We start from the raw sequence: 21943 nt of genomic DNA on the forward strand, positions 1-21943 counted from the left end.
TCACTTATCTCGATTTACATGTTGATTTACATATTTCCTTTTCTCGCCAATTAATTCAAACATGACCAGATCAGTGCTTCTATTAACCATACAGATCACTGGAAATGCTTTCGTCTTGACCTTTTGCTCTCTTTCTTCCTTTCATTAACAGACCGTCAGGTCATTCCATTGGTATCCACAGGGTGGCGGTATAACAACAGGTTTGTGTGACGGCCTTCAGTGTTGTGTAAACTGAAATGTGCGCTTCTGTCACAGATTCTCCAATCCAGTATTCGGCTTTTTTCCACGATGATGGATATCTCGCCCTTCCTAAGCCAATGTTCCCACGTAGGTGAGTCACCCCATGCCTGGAGTCGCATTTATTTACTTGTCAGTCATAAGATACACAGAGCAGTGTATTGTATTTTGTCAATTTTGGTCACATTTCTTCTGGTTGTAAATAACTATGTGGTTGATTTCAGTTCTCCTGACTCTCCTGAGACCATCGAGCTGGAGATAAACACTCTCTCTCCAGACGGCCTCATTCTGTGGCAGGGAGTGGTAGGTTCTGGAACAGAAGCCTCTCTGTCCAGTCTCACTGTACACACACGCTCAACATACAGTACTGTGCAAAAGTAAGAGATCACCCTTCATTTATTTCCAGTCAAAACGGCCATTAAGTACTAAGTTATTCATGTTTTAGCATCTGAAAAAAGCACAGAAGCCTCCACTACTTAATATATCATCACATTCTCCACCTTATCACAGCCTCCATTCTTTTCAGGAGACTTCCTTACAGTTTTTTGCAGGAATGTTTTTCCACAGTTCAAAAGTTCAGTCTTGAAAGTACTGTTTATCCACGGGGTACAGTTTTGGTGGTCTACCAGGTCTTGCATGGTTGTTAGGAGTTTTGGATGCTACTTTTTTCACTTCTATATGTTTGACTTTCCCCTCCCTCATCTGCTCAGAAACATCTCCTGAATAATAAATAACTTAATATTACTTTGGCTGGAAATTAAATATATAACGTGTGGTCTCAAATTTTACACAGTACCAGTCTGGTATGTACAGTCCCAGTTTCCCAAAAGTTTGGACACACTCTTATCGAAGGACTTTGCTTTATTTTTACTATTTCCCACATTTCAGAATTATTATGAAGGAGCTACAATCAGAAACTCTGCCATTTTAATTCACTCTGCCTCACAACATAGCGGATTCTTTTCATATTTATAGACCTATAAAGTGGAGCAAGAGATGTACATAGTGTGTAGAGTACATGGAGGAGTTTTGCTGGCATCTTCCAGTAATTTTCCTAGGAATACTCCCTTATCTCTTTGAAAGGGCCCTGACATGATATGTGCCTGTGATCACATGATCTATTGCCTTCACTGACCTTTTTATAATCCCCCCTCCACCCACATTTCAGCAGCCTGTGATACATTGAGCTGTTCACTTTTTTCCCACTGACTCTAACTTCTGCATTTGGATGATTTATAACCATGTTGATGATCTTGTTTGGAAGCAGCGTGCTACAGACCACTGCTGTGTCACACGGCCTGGCCGCTCAGTACCAGAGGCAACAAGCGCGCATTTAAAGTGATAATTTGTTGAAAAATTAAATTTTGAAATTTTGCCCATCTCACAAATGTCCATGAGCCAAGATGTGTTTGGTGTCTTACGGTCTTTGGTTTTGATCAGAAGCTAAAATGCTAATGTTGCCAACAAGCAATGGATGCTTATGACTGCCAATTAGCATTGTGTACACTGCATGTTGGAATAAGCGCACACTTTAAATGTGAAGTAATGTCAAACATGTGTTCTTTAACACTATATGACATTGTTCGCTATAAGAATGGACACAGTTGCATTTCTGTGTAGTTTTGTACATTTAATAGATTGCATTGTCTTACAGTGACAAAAACTACGTCAGGTCTGTTTGATACTTATAGACAGTGTATATAGTCAGGTATCGTATTTTCTTTCTGAACCCTCATGTATTTCAGAGTAAAACACAATAGTAGGGAGGGTCTCAAGCCAACTCTGTGTTTTGTTCGGTGATATGTGGGTGTGGTGGGAGGGGGAGGTGAAACAATGTTATTGGTTAATATTACCCTGCCCACTGGTGTGTGGTTATGTAATCAAAACTCAAAAGACATTTTTTTAGAACAAATTGATATTTTTTTCAAAAGAGTAACTTCGTTTGTTTACTTAGTAAAAGTCTTTAAACCATTTTTCCAATTTTTTTTAAAGTTGCACTTCGCAGTACAATCGCAGTTTTGTTCAAACTGAAAAAGTAACATTACTGAGTCAGTAGAAAAAAACTACTAAGATATGATGGGTGTGTGCTGCTGTGAGTCACTCTGTAAATCCTGAAATAATCATTTAAAAGTAGGACTCATCAGGTCTGATGTTGTGGGAGTTTTTCCAGACCACATCATGTTTTAACATCACACGCGCAGGCTCAAAGTTTAGGTCTCAAACGCAAAATCAGTGTCATAGTGATGAAGATATGATAACAGCAGTAGATATATAGATACATCCTCAGAAGACACGTCCTTCGCTGAGTTTTGAGTTCCTCCTGAGTTAGGAGTGCTCTTTCCAGGCGCTCACAATCAGCAGATTCATCCACTCAGGGAAAGAGTCCGAAGCACAATCAGTGCTACAGAATGTTTTTTTGCATGTTGCAGAGGAATTTCCACCAGAGAGGTCTCCAGTTCTTGCCTAGTGCAGCTTTAAGGCCAACATGAATCAGATGTTGATTTTTTTTGTGTATTGTGATGTGTTTTTGAGTGATACACAATAGTAGGGATGCTCTCGAGCCAGCTGCGCATTATGTTTGATGATACGTGGGGATAGGAGGGAGAGGGGAACGTCATACTGTTAGTTAATATGATTATTCCCCTCCAAGAATTTAAGTTTGTTGATGAGAAATTTGTCATTGAAAGTTTAAATTAATTTGTGAATTTGCTTTTGAAAGGGAGGAAAACCTTTTTAAATAAACTATTTTAATCATACACAATAGGAAAACAAGACATTAAAATATGTATCATTCTTAACGTGACTAGAGACATGGCCTAGCAACGTTAGGGGCAGATGTGTGTTGCTTTAGGTGTGTTGTTCTACATAATCTTCTGTTACTTGTGCCTCTAATCACATAAGCTCCGGACACCAAACCTTCTTGATTGGGAGAAACTGTATTATTTTATTACAAATTTAATTGCTTTTGCCAAACTATCGCTTTAAAAAGCATGGCCTGTTGTGAGAATGAATGCACTGCATGTTGCCTGGTTTGCTCTGCTACACTAACCCCCCCAACCCCACTCCCACCCATCCTTCTCAGGAGCCTGCAGCCACCCTGAGCCTCCACAAGCTGCATGCTAGCAAAAAGGTGGCCGCTCTCCGCAAGCGAGCACACACTCAAGTACGTCTGCCTTATTATGATAACTGAACTTTTGAGATGTTTGTTTTTGCTACACTGAAAAAACAATGAATGAAGGGAATGTAGTGGAAATAAATCTCCCTGTATTTCCCATTTTAACTGATTCTGTTTATCCTGGCAAAAAAAGCGATGAGCAAAAAATAAAAGACACCCTGCATTTAATTTGACCACTTCAGTTCATTTGCATGTTTTATGCATGTTCATGTTGCCTGTCAAGGACATTTTGCACTTCCACTGAAGTCCCCATCTGCCTTTGCATATTAAAAATACTTTTCAACATTTCAAACAACTTTTCAGTTATTCTTGGTTTTGAAAGTTTTAAGAAAGTCAACAGTAAAACTAGCTTTAATGCAAAAAGTGATATCTTGGCAAGTAAAATGATGTAAAAATCATTTTACTTCCTATTTTCATACATTTTTAGTTGTTCGGTGAAGTATTTTTATATAATGAAATGTATCCGTTTGCAGATAATCTTACTCTAACTGCCTGCATTTTTCTTAAAACAAGCTAAATTATCTGTATTATTTCTGGAATCAAGCAAAATTTGTTGTTTTTTATCTTAAACCAAGCAAAATGTTCTGCATTGTTTCTTGAAACAGGCAACACTTATCTTAGTATTGTTTTTGTCTGACTTATTTCTTAACACAAGTGAAAACAAGTGAAATCATTATTTCTTAAAAGAACTAAGATCATTCGTTACTAGTAACAATAGTTTGAATTATATTTAATGTATAGGTTGAATTATATTTAATGTATAGGTTGAATAGGTTGAATTATATTTAATGTAATGTAATATTAACAGTCTTGTAATGAGAAACAGAAATATTGACCACATTTAGGATGATTTCACTTTCCATGATCACTTTTTGCCATAAATATATCATTTATTTCATATATTTAGAGACATTCTCACTGTAGCCCCTTTATTTCTGCAACATTATCACAAATAAGCATGATGCTGATTGAAACTCCATGGTTTAGATATGTTTACATTTATAATAGATATAGATATAGTTTACCTTTATAATATATTATACTATTTTATTTTAATTGAATAGGAAGAGTAGTTTAAGTAATTAAGTTAAGTAAAAGTTTCCTTAAGTAATTGCAACAGACTCAACCTGACCACAATGCATGTTTCACTGTCACCTGTAATACTCTTTGTAGGAACTTGGAGATCAAGGAAAGGGCAAAGACTTCATAAGTCTGGGTTTACAGAGTGGACATGTAGTGTTCAGGTAAGGGGCTGAATCATTTGATGGAGAAGTACAAAGACCAGACAGCTGAAAACCAAAAGTGCCATTTTTTATAGAAAAAATTTGGTGGTTATTAAAAAAGAAAGTGCATTTTTGTCCTAAATATTTCAATAGATGCTATTATATTCTTATAATAATTGTAATAAATATGTTTTGGTTTGAGAATCCACACTTTAGCAAGAACCTCTCCACTTGTTTCAGTGAGCTATAAGTGAGAAGTCGGGTAAAATAACCACATTCATTTGTTGATCTGTTAGGTCTTTTAAACTACACTATATTTGAATCTAACTCGTCTGTCTTCTTTTTCATTTGTATGTATAACATAGCTGTTATTTACACCTGATCACTCCAATTTTTCCCAACAGTTACCAGCTGGGCAGCGGAGAGGCTCAGATTCTCTCCAGAGAGCGTGTCAATGATGGCCAGTGGCACAAAATCACTGCAGTCAGGTACAACATGGTCCCACTTCACTTACTGTAGTCATGACAATAGCTAGAGTAAGTGAAGTAATTCTGGAAGTTAAACTTTACCCAAGATAAGATGTTGGGCTAATTATCTTCATCATTATTATATTTTTCATGATGTTGTTGTGCTAACTCATGTTTTATATGACCTTTAATGGGGTTTGAGCCTTATTTGAGTTCTAGTGCTTTGCATGGCTTTTGTTTTGCTAAAATAAGACAGTTAAAGACTATTTATGATAAATAAATGTCATTCATATGTGTGTGTATATATATATATATATATATATATATATATATATATATATATACACTGCTCAAAAAAATAAAGGGAACACTCAAATAACACATCCTAGATCTGAATGAATGAAATATTCTCATTGAATACTTTGTTCTGTACAAAGTTAAATGTGCTGACAACAAAATCTCACAAAAGTCATCAATAGAAATCAGATTTATTAAGCAATGGAGGCCTGGATTTGGAGTCACACACAAAATTAAAGTGGAAGAACACACTACAGGCTGATCCAACTTTGATGCAATCTCCTTAAAACAAGTCAAAATGAGGCTCAGTATTGTGTGTGGCCTCCACGTGCCTGTATGACCTCCCTACAACGCCTGGGCATGCTCCTGATGAGGTGGTGGATGGTCTCCTGAGGGATCTCCTCCCAGACCTGGACTAAAGCATCCGCCAACTCCTGGACAGTCTGTGGTGCAACGTGACGTTGGTGGATGGAGCGAGACATGATGTCCCAGATGTGCTCAATCTGATTCAGGTCTGGGGAATGGGCGGGCCAGTCCAGAGCTTCAATGCCTTCATCTTGCAGGAACTGCTGACACACTCCAGCCACATGAGGTCTAGCATTGTCCTGCATTAGGAGGAACCCAGGGCCAACCACACCAGCATATGGTCTCACAAGGGGTCTGAGGATCTTATCTCGGTACCTAATGGCAGTCAGGCTACCTCTGGCAAGCACATGGAGGGCTGTGCGGCCCTCCAAAGAAATGCCACCCCCACCATTACTGACCCACTGCCAAACCGGTCATGCTGAAGGATGTTGCAGGCAGCAGATCGCTCTCCACGGCGTCTCCAGACTCTGTCACGTCTGTCACATGTGCTCAGTGTGAACCTGCTTTCATCTGTGAAGATCACAGGGCGTCAGTGGCGAATTTGCCAATCCTGGTGTTCTCTGGCAAATGCCAAGCGTCCTGCACGGTGTTGGGCTGTGAGCACAACCCCCATCTGTGGACGTCGGCCCCTCATACCATCCTCATGGAGTCGGTTTCTAACCGTTTGTGCAGATACATGCACATTTGTGGCCTGCTGGAGGTCATTTTGCAGGGCTCTGGCAGTGCTCCTCCTGTTCCTCCTTGCACAAAGGCGGAAGTAGCGGTCCTGCTGCTGGGTTGTTGCCCTCCTACGGCCTCCTCCACGTCTCCTGGTGTACTGGCCTGTCTCCTGGTAGCGCCTCCAGCCTCTGGACACAAACCTTCTTGCCACAGCTCGCAATGATGTGCCGTCCTGGACGAGCTGCACTACCAGAGCCACTTGTGTGGGTTGTAGAGTCCGTCTCATGCTACCACGAGTGTGGAAGCACCACCAACATTCAAAAGTGACCAAAACATCAGCCAGAAAGCAGAAAGGTACTGAGAAGTGGTCTGTGGTCCCCACCTGCAGAACCACTCCTTTATTGAGTGTGTCTTGCTAATTGCCAATAATTTCCACCTGTTGTCTTTTCCATTTACACAACAGCTGTGAAATTGATTGTCAGTCAGTTTTGCTTCCTAAGTGGACAGTTTGATTTCACAGAAGTTTGATTTACTTGTTGTTATATTGTGTTGTTTAAGTGTTCCCTTTATTTTTTTGAGCAGTATATATATATATTTATATTTATATATGTATATATATATATATTCACAACCACACACCCACACATATATATGTGTGTGTATATATATATATATGTGTGTGTGTATATATATATATATATGTGTGTGTGTATATATATATATATATACATATAAAAAATATGTTATAACAAATATGTATGATTTGTGTGGTGAACAGGACAGGCAAACAAGGCTATATCCAGGTAGATGATGGATCAGCCCGACGTGGACAGTCACAAGGCAAGAGCATCATGGTGAACACCAAAGGCAACATTTACTTAGGTATGTATTGCTTCGGTTGCTTTGTAGAATAAATGTCCTTTACGTCTCCTGCTCTTTCAGTTAGCCAGTCCCATTTTAGACTTCTTATTATTTTATAATAAGAAGATGAATAATGATACTAGTAGTAGTATTAATGGTGATAAACGTAATTTGTATAGTAGCTTTCATAAAGAGAACAATGAAACAAATAAGCAGAAACAACTTGGAACCTAAATACAACAATTATGAATGTAGTAACACAACATACAGGATAATATATAAACATCTGAATACAACAGTCAGCAGTTTGTAAGCTTGTAAATTACTTGACCCTCACATGTGACATAGATATCTAATATCTCCCAGATTTCCCTCCAAGGTGAAGACCAAAAAAAGAAGCATTGTGTACATATAAGTGTCATGGACAGTATGTATTATTTTGGGCTGCACGATAATTAAAACGATTCATCGCAATCTTAATTGTATCTGTGACATGTCAGACTCGGAAACTGAAGAAGGATCCATGTGCAGGTTTAATAGTAATAGGGGTAATCCACAACTCGTGGTCAAAAGGCATAGAAAACAGGTCAAAACCAGTAAGTCCGTCCAAAAACCAATCATCGAAAAAACAGGGGCAAAAGGCAAAGGCAGAAATCCAAAAGTCCAGGCAGAGAGTCAGAAACACAAGATAGGTAGTTATTCCAGAAACGCTCAGTATGCAGACACAAGTGGACTGGCAATACTTCGCACTGCCTGGCTGAAAGGAAGGGGTACAGGTGGTTTGGTGGGAACAGGGCTAGTACTCCGGGGAGTGAGACCTCTGGTCTGGTGGCCATACAACGAATCGCTGACAGTATCCTTCTGAGTAGTTAGGGTTATGGTTGTCACTTTTCTTATTTGCCCAAATTTGACCCTAATGAAAGTTTTTCTCAATGTAAAAGCATTTTCTTATCGCTAAATGAGTGGATGTTTGTTTTGTTAGAACAGATGTATTGCCTTCCATAATTCCATCGCATTATTTTCATCACACAAATGCAGGGTGAACATGAATATAGGCTGAATGCATTTTTGTTTGTTGTTTGTTTGTTGCCTGTAGAGGATGTGGTGACTTGTTTCCATGTAGAAAATCAAGAAAATATGTAATTTGAACAGGGTATTCCAGTTTTTTTATATATATAAAAGTAATAAAGTACACAAAGGCACAGGAGTAAAGAAAGCTCCAGTTTCGCATGTGGTTATATATTACTAGCCAACAGCCTAACGACACCTTAGTGCAACCTGAAATACAATAGCAACAATCTATAAACACCTTAGCAACCACCTGGGATACCATAGCATCATCCCGACAATACAGCAATTTAGCAGCTATCTGGGATACCTTATGTGTGCGTACTAGCAACTATAAAAACCCAGTTAATAATGTACACAATTGACATGGACTAAATTGGGACATCATCAGAGTCTCTAATGATATCTAACAATGTCTAACAATATGTTAGGTAGGACAGGATTGACAAATGCTTAGCCCAGATAACAACAACAACTCGCCTAGCTAGTAGCTAACGAAATGGCAAAGGGAAACATTTAAGACGAACGTTGGTCATTTGGAGACAAGTGGACTTATTTGCACTTTAAATAACTCCAGCTGGTTTCCTGACACATTTAATCTGCAACAACAAACTGTCAAACACTGAAATCAGCTTCTCGTTCACCAGCTTCTTATTCAAATTCTCCCGTTCCACCTTAAATGGTGCAGCAGTTACATTCTGGCACCTCTGGCACTATTTAAGATGGAACGGGAAAATTTGAATAAGAACGATGAGGTGAACGAGAGGCTTATTTCAGCCTCGTAAAACGTTGAACACTAAGAGACATTTTACAAGAAACTATTCCACTTTTGAGGAAATGTTTCCTGCCAGAGATGTAGGAAAAGTGGTTATAGCTGAGCAAAGCTTAAAGTAGAGCCAAGTAAGTGTGTTTAGGTTTACATTTTTTAGCCTATGCTTTTAATCACATTAGCACATACTGAGACATGTTTACAGCGAAGATGGTAAAATGAACATACAATGTTGTGGCTCCCAAAGTGGTTTGATTTAAAAGAACAAAAAGGCTCTTCTTAACATTTGGGCTGTCAATCTCTGCCCCAGCTCTAAGCAGTGTGTATGTGTGTCTCTGCAGGAGGAGCTCCAGACATGACAGTGCTGACAGGAGGGAAGTTCTCCTCGGGCATCACGGGCTGCGTGAAGAACCTGTCTCTCATGAACGCTCGGCCAGGAGATCAGCCGGCGCGGCCCATCGACCTGCAGGTCCACGCTGAGGAGGGAGTCAATGTGCGGCGCTGCGGGTCATAATCAATAACACTAAAACAGCACCCAGAGACTGAGGACACACACACACACACACTCTCGCCGTGAATGAGACACGTTCTCAGACGCTTACAGCACAACACGTACACACGCACACATTCACACTCACTGACGTATTTTCTTGGTGCCTTGCTGCTACCAAAAACCAAACCCCACACCAAAATCCACGAAAAGGATTCTTTTACTCTGTGTTGCATTAAACCAAAAAACAAAACAAAACAAAAAAAAAACAAGAAAAAAAAAAGAAATGCTATTAATTAACAAGTCTTCACTTTCTCAGTGTTGTATTCTCAATGAAGGACAATTAACACAGGATATCCAGTTCAGTTTACATAGTCCTGCAGTAGCTTTTTTTAACCATGAGAAATATATATATGTGGAAAAGAAATCAGCAATGGGTCAGATCCTATGGAGTCGGAGACATTTTTACAGCACTGAATTTTTATTTATATACATATGAATATATGAATCTATATTATATATTTGTGGGGGGGATGAATGCAAATTAACCATTAGCCTGCTCCTCTTTGTTTTTTTTTTTCTTAGAGTCAACACTAGGTCCTTAATAATAATTCATGTGTGTCTGAGGCTTTGTGGGCCGAGCTGTGTTAATACTTGAAGACTGCGGCCTTTTTTTTTCCTTTCTTTCTCTGTGGCGGCCAGTGGGGGGCGAGCATGCTTAGAGGAAACACAGGGAAAGGGGTTTCTGTACACTGGGAAAAGGTCTTAGCACCAAGAAGGCATCGCGAACATAGACATACGTATTATATAGGCCGAGATAGCTGATGACACCTTTGTCATTATTGCCTACTCCTGCACTGTGCTGTAAAATAAATATGATATCAACAAATTCTGAAAAAATTAACCAAAAATTTGACGGTGCTCAGTTTAGAGGTGGTGACAAGACATGTAAAAGTTTTACATTGTTGTTTAAAAGTTACAAGAGTAATCAATGACTTAATATAGCCTAAACTAGGCCAATGTTACCTCATCCTTTATGTCATTGAATAACTGACTTAGATATGTTGGATTTTACCAAAGCTTTAGAAGACATTTCCACATAAAAGGGCATTCCAGCCAAAAACTCACGGTTAGCATATTACTTGTCATGTTACGCAGTATTCTATAGTTCAGTATTGTATCCCTCAGCCTCATTAACAGAACTTGTTCCTGTTTTAATGTTCTCTCATTAAAATACTTCACATGCATGACGCAAATACACCGTACAACCACTGGGAATCCCTGTGGTGTCACCCAGTTGCTTCTCCTAGCCACTGACCGGTAGGCTAATAAATATAGTCAAGCTAGCATTAGTGTCACTCTTTGTTCACAAGGCCTGTGGAGCGCAATAAGTGGAAAAGAAACCAAAGGTCAGGTAAGGTATCGACATAGCCTGGTTGCTACCTTGCTTGCTATAGCTTTCAGCTTCCTGTCCTCTTGATCTAATGAGCCATTTCTGTTATGCATTATTTACAACGAGTGTGTTTACATTCACTTGAGTGATCAGATAATGGGGAATCTCCAGGTCTATACAAGTCAGGCAGCAATCAGATTTCTGCATTGCAACAAGCCAATAAACTCACAGAAGAAGACGTGACGTAAACATAAGGTAAAACTCTTTTGTAGAAAACATCGCGCCACTCTACCTGAGAATATGAACATGCATCATCTAGAAGATGATGAATATTTAAACATATCATTTTGTCAAGAATGTATTTGGTTTCAGTGTTGCTCCAAAAGTGTTTTGCTGCATCTTGCAGCAACACTGCCTGCTTATTTCCGAGACCACTGTCTATTGCGTACATGTGCAAACTCAGAAATCAGAAAGAAATCAGAGTAAGAGTTCACATCTGACTATCCGGCTCTCTTTATCAGATTTCTGAATCGGACTCCTAGACCTTACTCCAATATAAGAAACCAAAGCATGCTGTTTACATGACCGTTGAATAATCAGATAAGAGCAGAAATCCAATTAAGATGGGATCATTGAGTGCATGTAAACTGCCTCAATAATGACTGGAACCCTTGCAATAACACATTCAGCTTCCTAATAGTGATTGGAAATACCCGTCTTTCTTCTGCATTCAACATTAAACAAAAAACACGAACGTTACAAGAGCATGACTGCAAAAATTCACCCAAGAGCGCTTGTAGATTTGCAGAAGTTCCTACCACCTTCAGATACATTATCAGAAGGGGTTTTTCGTGGCCTTTAAACCAGAAATATTTCACTCTAGAGATTGAAGCTAACAACAGATGGTTCCATTCTTCATTTTGGCCGAAGTGTCCTTTAAGCTTATGTCTTTGACCAGCCTCTTACTTTTGAACACCAAATTGTACATTTTTATGTAAAATTGATGATACCCAAATACACATGATCAAGTCATAACAGGCAGGTTAAAGTTAATTATGGATTTATATGGTAAAATGTTTTAGATGTTTTTAGATAGAAAAAAAATACCTTCAAGAATGTAGTGTGACTTGTCAGCTATCTGGGTCTATGATATGTAAACCTATGAACAAGACACATCTCAGGTGAAGATAACGAACAAACACTAAAGCATTGGAGACCGAGATGAGAGAACTTTGGGAGACTTTTTATATGGAGTTTATATTTGAAAAAAGCGAGAGAGAAATCATAAACCTTCCATGCATGGTAACCTCTTTATGTCTGGTTATAAAACAAAAAGAAACAATGGTGCTAAATTCAGACATGATGAAAACACTACAAGCACATACTCACCTGTTCTATCTTCTGCCGATGACTTTCTCTAGGTGTGTCTCACGTTAACGTGTGTATTGTAAGTAGTAACCTCCACAACTTTGCAATAAAACTAATTTTGCTTATTGCCAACCCACAGTTGAAGTACTGAAACAGTATTGTTTTTTCTGGGAGTCATAAGGGAGTTTTAGTCTTGAGTGTGGACTGGAATGTTTTAGTGTAAATGTTACATAACTCTAAACGCTAACATGTTGTGTTTAATTTAGTGGAAACTTTCTCCAGGATCGAACTTCATTGAGTAGATCTCAAATGTCTCAGATGAGGTGTTGATAATAGACTTATCACATATTTTGAAGGGCTCATTTCTTACTTTTCTTATTTGTTTTGTTTTTTCTCGGTAACATTTTAGAAAAGCTTGCTTATTTCTTTTACTTCTGAAAAATCCGTATGACGGTTTGTGTATCTGTTTGTTGTTTTGTGCCATTTTTAAAAAAAACCATACGAGTCGTGCAGGAGTCATAAACTCTTGACCCACCTCAGAATAAAACTGAATGATGTCGTGTATGTCTGTATGCCTGTGTGTCTGTCTTGTTGTCTATCCATCTGTGTGTGTGTGTGTGTGTTGTCATACATTGTGTGTGTGAGCCATTTAAATCCTCAGGAGGATCGGAGGTGAGCTGCCTCAATAGTTCGCCTTTGCATTCAGGTTCGTTCGATTTCACAAACGGGACAGGATTGGAACTCTTATTCATAGGGTTTGGTGAGAATGGCAATGATGGCTGTGGGTTTGGCCCAGTGGTTCCAGTGGTTCCCGATCCTAGCCCGCTTTTTAAAGCCGTTTACACGACCTTGTTGACTTGCCCTAACTGTTTCCATTAATTCCACCATTGCTGTATTAGTTAGAGTGAAGCTGGTTAGATGACTACTTAGAAGGGAGAAGAATCGAGTTAACTTCAGCAGTTTTCTTTTCAGACCAGGAAAAAAGATTTTTATACAGTCGTCCACCAAAGTTTTGACACCCCTGCTCAAATGACGTTTTGTTGATTTTCTAAGTAAAAATCAAGTGGCTTTAAAATGAACATCCTTCGCAGTAAACAAACCTTAACATGACATTTTACAGCATAGTCTCTGCTGAATTGAACATTAAAAAACCAAGATATTAACTGTACCATAGCCACATGGTATGTTTTATTTTATTTTTTCCCCAATTTGTTTCAAATAAACAGTAATTGTGCATTAAAATGTGCAGAAGTGTTTTCTGAAGAGGATGTGTTAGCATCCTCAAAATATACAAAATCTCATTTGACCAGGGCGCCCAAACTTTTGCTCAATGATCAAAGAAGCAACTTTACTTACTACTTTGAAGGTATAACATTCAGTTGTTAGTCAAAATTGGCTGAACTGAATCTGACATGATGTGAGTTCCTGTGAGTTCTTATTGGATTGTCCGCTTTTACCCTTGTCTTGCAAGTGGCCACTTAAAGTTGCGAGACCCTTGAAAGCGTGTTAACATTTAAGCCATGTCTCAAAGCTGAGGATGCAGTGGAGGAAGGCTGCATTTCTCGGCTGTTGTGTCACTGTCTCGTTTTGTAGGATCCTTCAAAAGTGACCAAGAAATGCGGCCTTCATTTCTGAGAAATCTCAGGACCCAGCTGGTGTATCCTTTCAGACCTTCAGGCACCCACAATCCTTCAAGCACAGCACAAAACCATTTGAAAAATTGTGGAAACAGCCACGAGTCGCAAAATGCAGTGGCACCAAAGTTTGTAATAACGTCAATTTTAATATAATGTTCTTCAAAGTATTGCATTGCTACAGCCAGTAAACTATTCATGTCAGTACAGTCTACTTAGCCCATCTTGAATGTGCATGAGTGACCACTGGAGAGGAACCTTCGAATACCAGTGCTAGGAGCGTCTCTCCTACCTCTCCACCCAGTCCAACTAATTAGGTAATTAGCCATCTCTACATGGGTTATAAGCAAGGAATGCACTAAAATGTGCAGGGCAGGGCTGCACTAGGACCACGACTAGGAACCACTGGATTGGCCTGATGAAGGGTGAAAGGGCAGGCATGCAGTAAAGATTTAGAAAGTACAGGTTTGAATGTTTTGTCAAGTACAGCCACAACCCCTCTCCTGTTACCATGAGCACCTGAGGCTCTTTGGAGCATGCTCGCCCGCATGGGTCAAACGTCACATGGCCCCATACAACCTTTTGCACCTGTCTGTATGTGAAAGACTTGTGTGTTACCTACTTAAAACCCATCAGCATCAACCACTTGGCTTAATGTAGCTGCGTTTTTATTTACTTACCCACCTTGTGCTTCTCTGATTTTTGAGGCCTGGACGTGGCTGTAAGTGGGCCACACCTCCCACCGCCTTTTCTGTTTCTTTTCTTTAATTTTTGTTTGTTTCTTTAATATCATTCTTCCAAAAGTAAAAAAAATCTAATCTAGTTGTGCTACAGTAGGGCTTCCCGGCCTCCTCCTCTTCCTCCTCTGTTTGCTAGGAATGGTGTGTTTTTGTTAGACCAGTGGTAACAGACTGGGATACCTGACCGCTTGAAGGCGGCTGTGAGCTGTTCATGTTATAAAAACCCCGATGCCTATAGGTTTTGTTTTTTTTTTTTTTTCTGAAATATGAGTAAAAAAAGTTCTGATGTCCACACGTGACTCTGCTTGTTTCCTTTCGTTTGCCTTCATGTGTCTCGCTGGCTTTATGCACATATTGAGGGTGTGACTCCCTGCTTACAGTTCATCAGTACGGTGGAATAAATGTACCAGTTAAGCCTAGACGGCTAATTCAAACAAAAATAGATGGAAACCACACATTAAAGCATAAATTGAGTAATTCAACATCTTTTGTTAAGAACCTGTTTCCCACATATGGGCTATACTTGGGTAGCCCCCGAAAGTACACTGAAACAAGTATGTTTTCTCCCATTTTAACGAATTCCACATGTTTTAAGATTATTAATAAACAAGGGCACACGCTACATAACATGAGACATAATATCAGCTGCTTGTGTTCCAAGTTTTAAGTGTGTTTGGTTTTAAGTTGTAAAAAACAGCTTTACAATATTACAGGATAAAACGCATTTTATTGCAAACCATACATTCCTAATTGACTATCCATGTATTAAGTATAGGGTATGCTTAGATGAGATGAAGTCTCCTGCTGGTGTAGGTTCACCCAGGCATCACAGACAACCATCATGCATGATCCTACCCTTTATTCCACCACGTTTCCATGATATTCCATCCTCTGTCTCCTTTACAAACTCTCAGTTTGCGCTTCAATGGAAAGATCTATTTACTTCCACTCACTGGCCACTTTATCAGAAACACCTTTTACTTCCCCTGACCGACCGCTTTATTGGAAATATCTGGCTTCATGCAGGCTCTCCACTATAGTTGTACAATTACCATTTCGTCAGCCACAGTAACTGATTAGTTTAACTGTTTACAAGTTAGGTATGCCTAGGCACATGGGGGCCCCTTACTTAGGGCCCCCAAAATGCTAGAGTATTCAGTTTTTACTATCTTACCTAAAAGTTACCGCATATTTTGGAATCTGGAGCTTTACAGTAGAACAGTCACTACATTAAGAGTGCTCCTCATCTACTGCACTGCTCCTGCAGAATGTCAGGCAACAGTTGAAATGCCTGTGGTGACGATGAAGAAGTCTTGTGTAGAGTTTCATAACCTGATAAATGGCACCATCTTCTCCAGACCAAACAAAGACCGGCTCAGTGGAAATAGAATAAGGCTCTATTCCTATGGCTTTAAGGGTAGTATTCTTGTTTTGGAGAAAGATAAGCACAATGTGAAGTGTTTGCTTCTCCTCATTGTTTGGCATTACACAGCCCGCTGCTGTGGTGAACAACATTAAGCAAATGGAAACCCAAAAGGAAACAGAGACCACGGGATTTGGAACCTTCTCCTGACTTATGTTTTCTCCTGCAACTTTTACAGGATAATTAATCTTGAGAGGCCTGGTGAACTCGGGTTATACATTACTGATATAAGAACAAAGTTATTTAGAGTTAGAAATGAAACAGTGGTGGTGATAGGAACCAGACGTCATGATGTCTAATCTAAATATAGCCATTTGACTTACTGTCTAAAATGATTGTATTTGTTTTAAGATTTGGACTACACTTATATTTATGTTTTAGTTTTATGAATGGTTTCAAATGAGTTTATTAATGGTTATTAGGGCAACAGTGACTGTTGTTTGCCTAATAATAAACCCACATTCATTCATACAGTTAAACCACAAATTTTACTGGTTTCTTATCTTACTTTTTTTTTTCCATACATCAACATTAAACTCAGCTTCATCAGATACTCATATTTATCAGATGTAACAGCACATTTGCTCTTTTTATTAACATGTTATAACTGTTTATTAATGTGTTAAACATTTGTGAACTAATTAATAACCATTTATTAAACCATTCATACATTTTTGTAATGCTAGTCTGAAATGGCATGCTGAATTTTTCTGTGTAATATTGAAAACCCCTGCTGAAACAGGCCATTACCACCTCATGGTTTTACTGGTTTCCTGTAGGAAAACCATCAGATGCATCTGGAACACCATTAGGATCCTGTACACTGTGATATCATGATGTGACGTCATCAGAAAAACACAAAATACTATATATGACTATTGGATACCACCAGGAACCAGCAAAACCCTTTAATAATTTCTATGATATTTCCAGCATAAATGGTTAACAAAAGACTGCCATGAACACATTTTTAAAATTGTGTTTTAAGCCAAAAGTTGATCTCAAAACTATTGTAAATCAATGCTTCAGGCATCAGGCAGCTTATCTGTAACCGCATGGGAGCTTGAATCTCAATGAAAATGCACTGTAATCTTTTGCTCAGAGCTCAGAGCTGCAACACCATCTACTGGTGAAAAACCCCTTTGAGAATTAGATCAAATCACTGAGGCAACAGACTCCTGAACTTTGCCTTGTGATGTGTTCAACACAGACCTTCAGAAACATTCCTTGCTATAAACAGTATATATGCTCATTTAAAGCATATATCAGTTACACCACCATAATGTAGTTTTTTTTTTTGTTTGTTTTGTTTTGTTTTTGATCACTTTGCTTTGCAAAATATTAAATAAATACATAATGAAGAATGAAAAGAGTTTTAATTTAAGGGTGTTTCTGCACTTATGGGCATTTTTGGCTCTCTAAATGTTTAGATCCCATGCAAAATCAACATTATACTGATGAAGATGAGAAGACGATAGCATATCATTCACTTACGTCCTCGGAAAATGTTTAATGAATGTGAGAAAAATTCCAGAAGAAACAATAGGGGCGTTTATTTAAAGCTGCACTATGCATGATTTGGAGACTTCTCAGGTGGAAATGTGCAACTGCATGCAATGTGTGGGATCTGTGAAGATGCCATATATAACTATAGTGAGATTATGCTTCATTCCTCCATTCTAATGAGCAGGATGACTTCAGGCACAGGCCTCAGGAACTCCCTGTTTTGGTTACCTTTTCTTCATCACTTGGAAAGTACAGGTGCAATGACTGATCAACTTAGTCGACAAAAAGTGACCAAGTTAGCAACTAATTTGAGCCGATTAGTTGGTGATGTGATCATGCGCATTTCTTTCGCTAGCTAAGAATGTTTTGACATTACCGCTTAGTTAACAAAAGCATGATGACAGCGTCAAGAATAAAATCCACAGAGGAGTGGAGCATTTCACCCTTTACTCTTCTAGTTTTAAAGAAAAAAAAGGTCAGTCGTGCTATTTTTAAAGCTGACCTTAGCTGGCCTGGGAGCACATCCTCCATCCAAGCCAGCTCAGTGGATGAAGAAGATTCACCTTGATAAGTTGATGAGTTAGTTGTCCTAGCTAGTTTGCTAATATTAACGTTAAAAGCTGTCGTGCTTGATGTTACGAGCTTTAACATTTTTGAGATGCATGTTCTCTGAAATCGTTAATGAGTTGTAACGATGAGTTGAGTAATGAGTTGAAGCAAGTAACAGTAATTCACAAAGACCCTGTTCACTTTCCACATAACGGTTACAGTTTTAAACATTGCATCATTGCCTTAACGTCGAGGCCACTGGTGCATTCAGATTCGTTGATTATAGAACTTTGGCAAAAAGTTGCAAACAGCCAGGCCCAGCCAGACATTGGGCACAGCCAGGCACTTCAGTGATTAACATCGCTGCTAGTCTGCATTCAGTACTATTATGGAGCAGCAGTTTAGGAAAGGTTCTGTCCAAAATAACACTATTTCACAAAAACACAGAAAGTACATAGAAAACATAGAAATATAACCGAGGGAACGCAGTGATCCACACACTGTGGTGTGACGTTTGTGTAGATGTGGCCGTGTGGTTGGGGAAGTACAGAGAGCCTGCGGTGTGATTAGGGGAAAGCTGATTTTGTTTTGGTATATTTTACTGGTGTTACTTTGCACATCCTTGGTTTTAAATTTTGACCAGAAAAGATAAGCCCAATTTATCTTTTGCGTTAGCAGAAAAGTCCTCAAAACAGTGAATATTTGAAAAAGGTACATTAAATACATTAAACCTCAAGCTAAATATAAAAGCTGAGTTACATATTAATTATTTGGTTATTGAGTGATTCATAATCCAAAAAATAGATTGTTCATTTCAATAATTCATAAATTATATCTCACCGTCTGGCTGTCGTCCGCTAGAATGTTCACAATGTACTTACAGGCTATGTGGTATGCTCATTTCCAGCAATTCCAAACTGGTTTGCCAGGCTCTGAATGCCACTGCTGTTTGTACAGTTTCTGCGAAACTTCCAGGTGGAAAGTGATCGTTAAACTTCAGGATGAATAGCATTGCTGTGGTAACTATCAACGGTGAGTCTACTGTGGGAACAGAAACAAGAGGCGATATGTTTTTCACGACCAGTTTTCACAAGTTGTGTAAAGCATGCAACACAGTAATTCCAGTGATACGAAACAATTCCAAAAAAGCTGCATGTAACATATTCCATTACTCTACAAGAAATGGTATTCCTGACATACAGACATCAGATACAGATTCTCTCTGTATCATCCTCTTTAGTATAGTGGACAGTATCTCCGTCTGTCACGCGGAAGACCAGGGTTCGATTCCCCGAGAGGGAGGCTTCGCCCTTTGTGGAGGCAGTCATGGGCTAGAGATTAGGGGATCAGCCCTGTGACCAGAAGGTCGCCAGTTCAATCCCCAGAGCCGACAGTACATGACTGAGGTGTCCTTGAGCAAGGCATCTAATCCCCATCTGCTCCCCAGGTGCTGCGGATAGGGCTGCCCACTGCTCCGGGCAAGTGTGCTCACTGCCCCCTAGTATGTGGTATTTCACTTCACAGATGGGTTAAATGCAGAGGTGAAATTTCCCCATTGTGGGACTAATAAAGGTCTCTTAAGCTAATCAAGTCCTAAATATTTCTACAGGGGCTGCAACAGAAAATTTATGATCCAATGGATACTCCATCACTGTCTGTCTTCAGTGATTTAACTGGTGTATCTCTTTCTCCAAGGTATGTTGTGGCATTTGTGGTCAGCTGCACTGACTGGAAATCTAACACACTTGGATTCAGGCTAGCAAGGCATGCTAATTTGGCCTTCAAGACTCTTCCTAGCTTGGGGAAGGTTTACATATGCAATACTGTGCAGAAGTCAGACACCACCCTTCATTTATTCTATTTCCAGTCAAGACATCCTTTCAGTGTTTTAGTGCCAGAAAAAAGCAGGACATATTTAATCTAAAGCTGCACAGAAGCCTCAACTATGAAATATAATATCAAATTTTCCATTATTTAGTGTGTTCACACAGTGTGTGAGTGACTGTCTGTGTCTGTCTGTCTGCTCTGCGATGGACTGGCGACCTGTCCAGGGTGTATCCTGCCTTTTGCCCGAAGACTGCTGGGATAGGCTCCAGTACCCCCCCGCGACCCTGAAGCGGCTTGGAAAATGGATGGGTGGATGGATGGATGGATGGATGGATAGTGTGTTCACACAATTTAAGTAAGAGACTTACTTAAAATTTTTCAACATGATCTTAAGGGATATTGTTCCCCACTTCCAAACTGCAGTCTTAGAAGTTGGTTGAATTGTCTGTTGCTCAAAATCCCAGTAAATTCAGTTGCAAATTTAAACCTTAAAGCATTAGTCTACATCTCAGATGTTGGTGTTCTAGGGCAAATTTTCTTCTCTCATCTTTTTCTTGTTCTCAGTAACAGCTTCTTGACAGCTACACATTCTTTCAGACTCCCAACATTGAGTTTTCTTCTCACCGTGGAAGGATGGACAGAAACACCTGTGGATTTTTTTAGATCTGAAGCAAGAGTGGAGCTTAATTTTCAACGCTCTCTCAAAGACAATAGCTTTATGTGCTGTTTATCTGATGGTGACAGTTCAGGTGAACTACCTGGTTTGCAGGTGGTTGTTAGGAGTGCCTTTTTCATTTCTTTAACTTCAAGTTTGAACTTATGTATGAGGATTACATTAGCGTCGCAAAACAGTGACTGACGCCAAAAATACATCATGTTATACAATTGCAACTGACATGAACTCCACAAAATGTTTCAAAGCTACCGCTCATCTGAAACCATTAAAGGACCCATAACATGGAAACGAAAATTTCTTTACTTTTTATAATTAAACACAGTGTACCATTAGGCCTAGTATACCAGTATACATACATACAGTAGGGTACATATAGTGTACCAGCATGCATACATACATCACACCCAATACTATCTTCCCCAAGGCACTTGGGGATCAATCCACTGGCACTTGAACTGCATGTTCAGCTGCTGCAGCATTGGCGGCCTCACCCACATCGTCTCCTCCTTGAGCTCCTCCGCTATGTTTCATTGTGTTGCTTGCTGCAGCTTCTCGATGCTGAGGATGAGTTCTACCCTCTCTGCCTCTTCTTTGTCACACTCGCTGCCACTGCAGTGCACCTCCATTGCTGTATAAACGAGCCTGCATACTCTCCCAAAATTGCCTCCATCTCTTTTGCCCATTGTAAAGCACTGTAAAATACTTTTCTCCCAAGCTTCCCAGTCTGGTTCTTCACATCATTTTCTTGTCCTCTGCCAGCCTTGCCTCCCTCCACTGCTCCAGGCCCCTACCATTGCTTCATACCTGGCGACCTGCCAGACCCTTTCACCGCTGCTGGGATTGTCCTATTGTCACTGCTTTATTGCCAATTCTGACACCACTGAAGTGTGGAGAGTACTCACAAGAAGCACAGTCAACTCAAAGTTCATGCTCATTATAATTTTATTTTGACTTGGCAGCCAGAGAACAAAATAGGCAAATCATTCTTATTCCAAGAGGGAAATATGCTCTTTATCTCTGTCCACCTATTCAGCCAGTGGTTTGTACTTTGGTCTCCTGCCATTCATGTTGATGTTATAAGAAGGGATGTTTCAACCCAGACGACTTTTGTGAAATAAGCGCAAGGCCAGGCTGCCAATCAGAACAGAGGTCACTTTCACATGTTAAATTACCATAAAATGTACAATTGTTGACATGTAAACAGTCATTCAGAG

General features: G+C 39.5%; 1 protein-coding gene across 1 annotated transcript in view; it reads left to right on the plus strand.

Annotated features, from left to right (window-relative positions):
* The window catches only part of hspg2 (heparan sulfate proteoglycan 2), a 186473-nt gene extending 173535 nt beyond the window's left edge, over positions 1-12938 (plus strand). The window contains exons 78-84 of the mRNA XM_037541607.1: positions 256-331; positions 462-540; positions 3320-3400; positions 4586-4656; positions 5040-5123; positions 7204-7307; positions 9465-12938. Of these exons, the coding sequence (XP_037397504.1) occupies positions 256-331; positions 462-540; positions 3320-3400; positions 4586-4656; positions 5040-5123; positions 7204-7307; positions 9465-9637 (668 nt within the window). The 3' untranslated portion in view covers positions 9638-12938. The remainder of the gene's footprint in view (positions 1-255; positions 332-461; positions 541-3319; positions 3401-4585; positions 4657-5039; positions 5124-7203; positions 7308-9464) is intronic.
* The last annotated feature ends 9005 nt before the right edge of the window (positions 12939-21943 follow it).

The sequence above is a fragment of the Pygocentrus nattereri genome, chromosome 9, assembly GCF_015220715.1.
Source record: "Pygocentrus nattereri isolate fPygNat1 chromosome 9, fPygNat1.pri, whole genome shotgun sequence".
NCBI lineage: Eukaryota > Metazoa > Chordata > Actinopteri > Characiformes > Serrasalmidae > Pygocentrus > Pygocentrus nattereri.